Below are 3,046 nucleotides of genomic sequence, written 5' to 3' on the forward strand. Positions count from 1 at the left end.
GCTTTCCAGCAGCGGCTCCATCTCCTTGGCTGCTAACAAGGCACGGTGAACGCAGGGGGGCGCTTCCAGCTGCAACGCAGCCTCCGGGGCACCGGTTCCGGACTGTCCCCTCCTCAGCTTAAGGGACAACTTCTGGCACTTTCACCCATCACTATCCCGCACTGCCCCCCCGCCCCGCCCCATCACTATCCCGGACTGCCCCCTCCCCCCCGGCCCGCTCCTGCAAAATCTGCGCCAGCGGCGCCTCCCGCCGTCCATGGGAGTTACGCTGGGGTGAGGAATCCGACGGCGGGGTCGGGCCCAACCCCTCTCCGTTGCCAGCCTCGCCTCCCGTCCTCTTCCCTCTGTACCAGGCCCCCTGCCCGGCTTGGGAACTCCCGCCCCACCGCGTGCGCCCCCCAGGAGCGCGGGGCGGCAGGAGCCGTGCGCCCCCCAGGAGCGCGGGGAGAGGGGGGCTGGGCAGGAGCCGTGCGCCCCCCCAGGGGCAGGAGCCGTGCGCCCCCCCCCCAGGCGCCGGAGCCGGAGCCGGCCTTACCGGTGTGGGTCCGCATGTGCGCCTTGAGGTGCGAGCTCTTGGTGTAGGTCTTGCCGCAGCCCGGGTATTCACAGTTGTGGGTGGCCGTGCGCTTCCTGGCCCAGGCCCGCCGGCCCCGCTTGGGCTTGCCGTGCTCCGGCGGCCCCCCGACGGGGAAGTAATCCAGCCCGGGCGAGTTGGGGGGCGTCACCAGCATCCCGTGCAGGCCCGGCGGCGCCTTCAGCGGCTCCCGGAACACGCTGAAGTGTCCATGGAAGTGGGGCGGCCCGTGGGCGAAGTGGGCCGGGTAGTGCTGCGGGGGCAGCGGGTAGTGCTGGGGGCCCAGCGGCGGGGGCAGGTGGCACTCCCCCGCCGGCCCCATCTCCTCGGGGGGGCCCATCCTGGGGTGCGGGAAGCCGGGGTGGGGGGGATAGAGCTGCTGCTGGGGGGGCATCATGAGGGGCTTGTGGTCCACGGCGCCCGGCCCCAGGCACTCGCCCGCCATGCCCAGCAGGCAGGCCCGCTCCTCCGGCGGCTCCTTCTTGATCCGGGCCCCCGGCTGCGGCGCCCTGTGCCCCGCGGGCAGCGGCCGGGGGATGGCCGGGTGCCCCAGCCCGCCGGGGACTCGCAGCTCCGTGTATTCCCTCCGCGGCAGCTCGCAGGGGCCCGGCAGCTCGGCGGTGAGCAGCTCGGCCATGTAGCTGTGGCTGTCGGGGTAGGGGGCCCCGAACTTGCCGGCGGCCGGGTAGGAGCCGTCGCCGTCGGTGCCGCAGCTCTCCGGGGTGTCGGGCAGGGGGTAGGCGGGGCCCGGCTGCTGCGCGCTGCTGGTGTGGGCCAGGATGAAATCCAAGTCCACGAACTTGCCCAAGTCGTCCTCCTCCCTCTTGATCCCGGCGGGGCCGCCCTCCATGGCGGCGAAGCGGGGCTGCAGGGCGGGGAGACGGGGAGTCAGGGCCGGGCGCAGCGCCGGGCGCCCCGGAGCCGGAGGAGACGCTCGCCCCCAAACCAGCAGAACGGGTTGCGCTCGCTGGCGAGGAGCCCTAGGAAGGGCAGGGCGGGGCGCGCCCGTGACCCCGGGCTCCCTCGAACGGGGTCAGATGGAGCCAGCAGCCCCCCCGCGAGCTGGGCCACCCAGGGGCCTCCCCGAGCCGCTGCCTCGTGGGAGCCGACCCCAAACCCTCCTGACCCCAAACCCGCCCAGCGCCCAAAGGAGGGGCTGACTCCCATCCCCCCCGCGCACCTGACAGGCCCCCACCCCGCAGCGGGCCCCGGGCCCCTCGCCCCAGCCCGGCCGCCCCCCCCCGCACTTATTGGAGACCCTACAAAAACTTCCCTGGCGCCGCTCCGCCGCCACCCACCCAGCGCTGCGGGCAGGGGCGGTACCTTAGTCGCTACAGACACCCCGACCCCGGCCGGCCTCGGCCCAGCAGCGCCCCCCACCCCGCGCCCCCCCGGCACCTACGTGGAGCAGCGGCCCCCGCTTGTCCTCCACGGGCAGCAGGCTGGCGAAGGAGGCGATGGGCGGCAGCGCAGCTTCCCCCACGGCCCCGGCCATCGCGCGCTGGGGGAGCACTGGGCTCCGGGCAGGCGAGGGGGGTTTGCGCTCCCGGGCAGCAGGGAACTCTCCGGGGCAGCGCAAATCTAGCGCAGCCTGGCCAGCTCCCCAGCTGTTAACATCCCCAGCGCGCCCTGATTGGCCCGCACCCGCTTGGATATTCACAGGCATTCTCCGCCGATTGGCCACAGCGACGGAGGACACGCCCCCCAGGCCCTTAGGCCCCGCCCCGCCCTCTGGTTGCGCTCAGAGCCTAGTGCGAAAAGACGCCCCAAGTCGGGCAGCAGGTTGGGGGGCCGGTGGGGGGACTCTGGGCTCGGGCCAGTGAAAGCCCGGCCCGGCCCGGCCCGTCTTCGCCCTAGATCAGCGCCCCGGGCCAGCTCCCAGGGCGGCTGGAGCCCGTGGGGGGAGCCGGGAGGAATGTTGTTGGGGGGGGGGGGTTCAGGGCTCTGTGTGGGCCCCGGGGGTGGGGGGGTGAACCGGAGCGTGCTTTACTGGCCCATGCAGTGCGAGTGACTGTCTGGCGTCCCCACTTCCCTCGGGGGCCATGTGCCTGCCTTGGGCTCCTCCCCACGCTGAGAACGGCCTGAATGTAGACCCGGGGCCTGAGGCCCGTGTGCAGCAGGCTCGGCAGATGGTGGCCCAGGATAGCCTGGCCTGGTGCTGCTGGCAGGCGGGAACAAAGCACCTGCCAGCCCAGAGAGGGGGGACAAACTTCGGGGTATCTGTGAAGCCAGGTGCAGGTGACACTGACCCCTGAAGAGACCAGCCAGCTTGGGAGGAGGGGCCCAGCCAAGACCCCGCTGGGAGGGCACAGCCTCCAACACCTTCCTTTCTTGGTTGGAGCTGGGCTGGCCTCACTCCAGCCAATACCAGGAATGGCTTTTTGACTGTTGCGTTTGTCTAGAAGCGATAAGGTTATCTCCCCAAGCCTCTCCCGCTCTGGGGCTTTCCATCTCTCCCTACCTTTCGAAGAA

At 72.1% G+C, this 3,046-nt stretch overlaps 1 protein-coding gene across 1 annotated transcript in view; it reads right to left on the reverse strand.

Moving 5' to 3' along the window:
* The window catches only part of LOC113406576 (Krueppel-like factor 2), a 3,763-nt gene extending 1,627 nt beyond the window's left edge, over window positions 1-2,136 (reverse strand). Inside the window, exons 1-2 of the mRNA XM_026651947.1 lie at window positions 1,977-2,136; window positions 536-1,439 (exon numbers count right to left, since the gene is read on the reverse strand). Of these exons, the coding sequence (XP_026507732.1) occupies window positions 536-1,439; window positions 1,977-2,069 (997 nt within the window). The 5' untranslated portion in view covers window positions 2,070-2,136. The remainder of the gene's footprint in view (window positions 1-535; window positions 1,440-1,976) is intronic.
* Window positions 2,137-3,046: the final 910 nt, after the last annotated feature.

The sequence above is a fragment of the Terrapene carolina genome, unplaced genomic scaffold (assembly GCF_002925995.2).
Source record: "Terrapene carolina triunguis isolate 2854851 unplaced genomic scaffold, T_m_triunguis-2.0 Scaffold110, whole genome shotgun sequence".
In the NCBI taxonomy this organism is placed as follows: domain Eukaryota; kingdom Metazoa; phylum Chordata; order Testudines; family Emydidae; genus Terrapene; species Terrapene triunguis.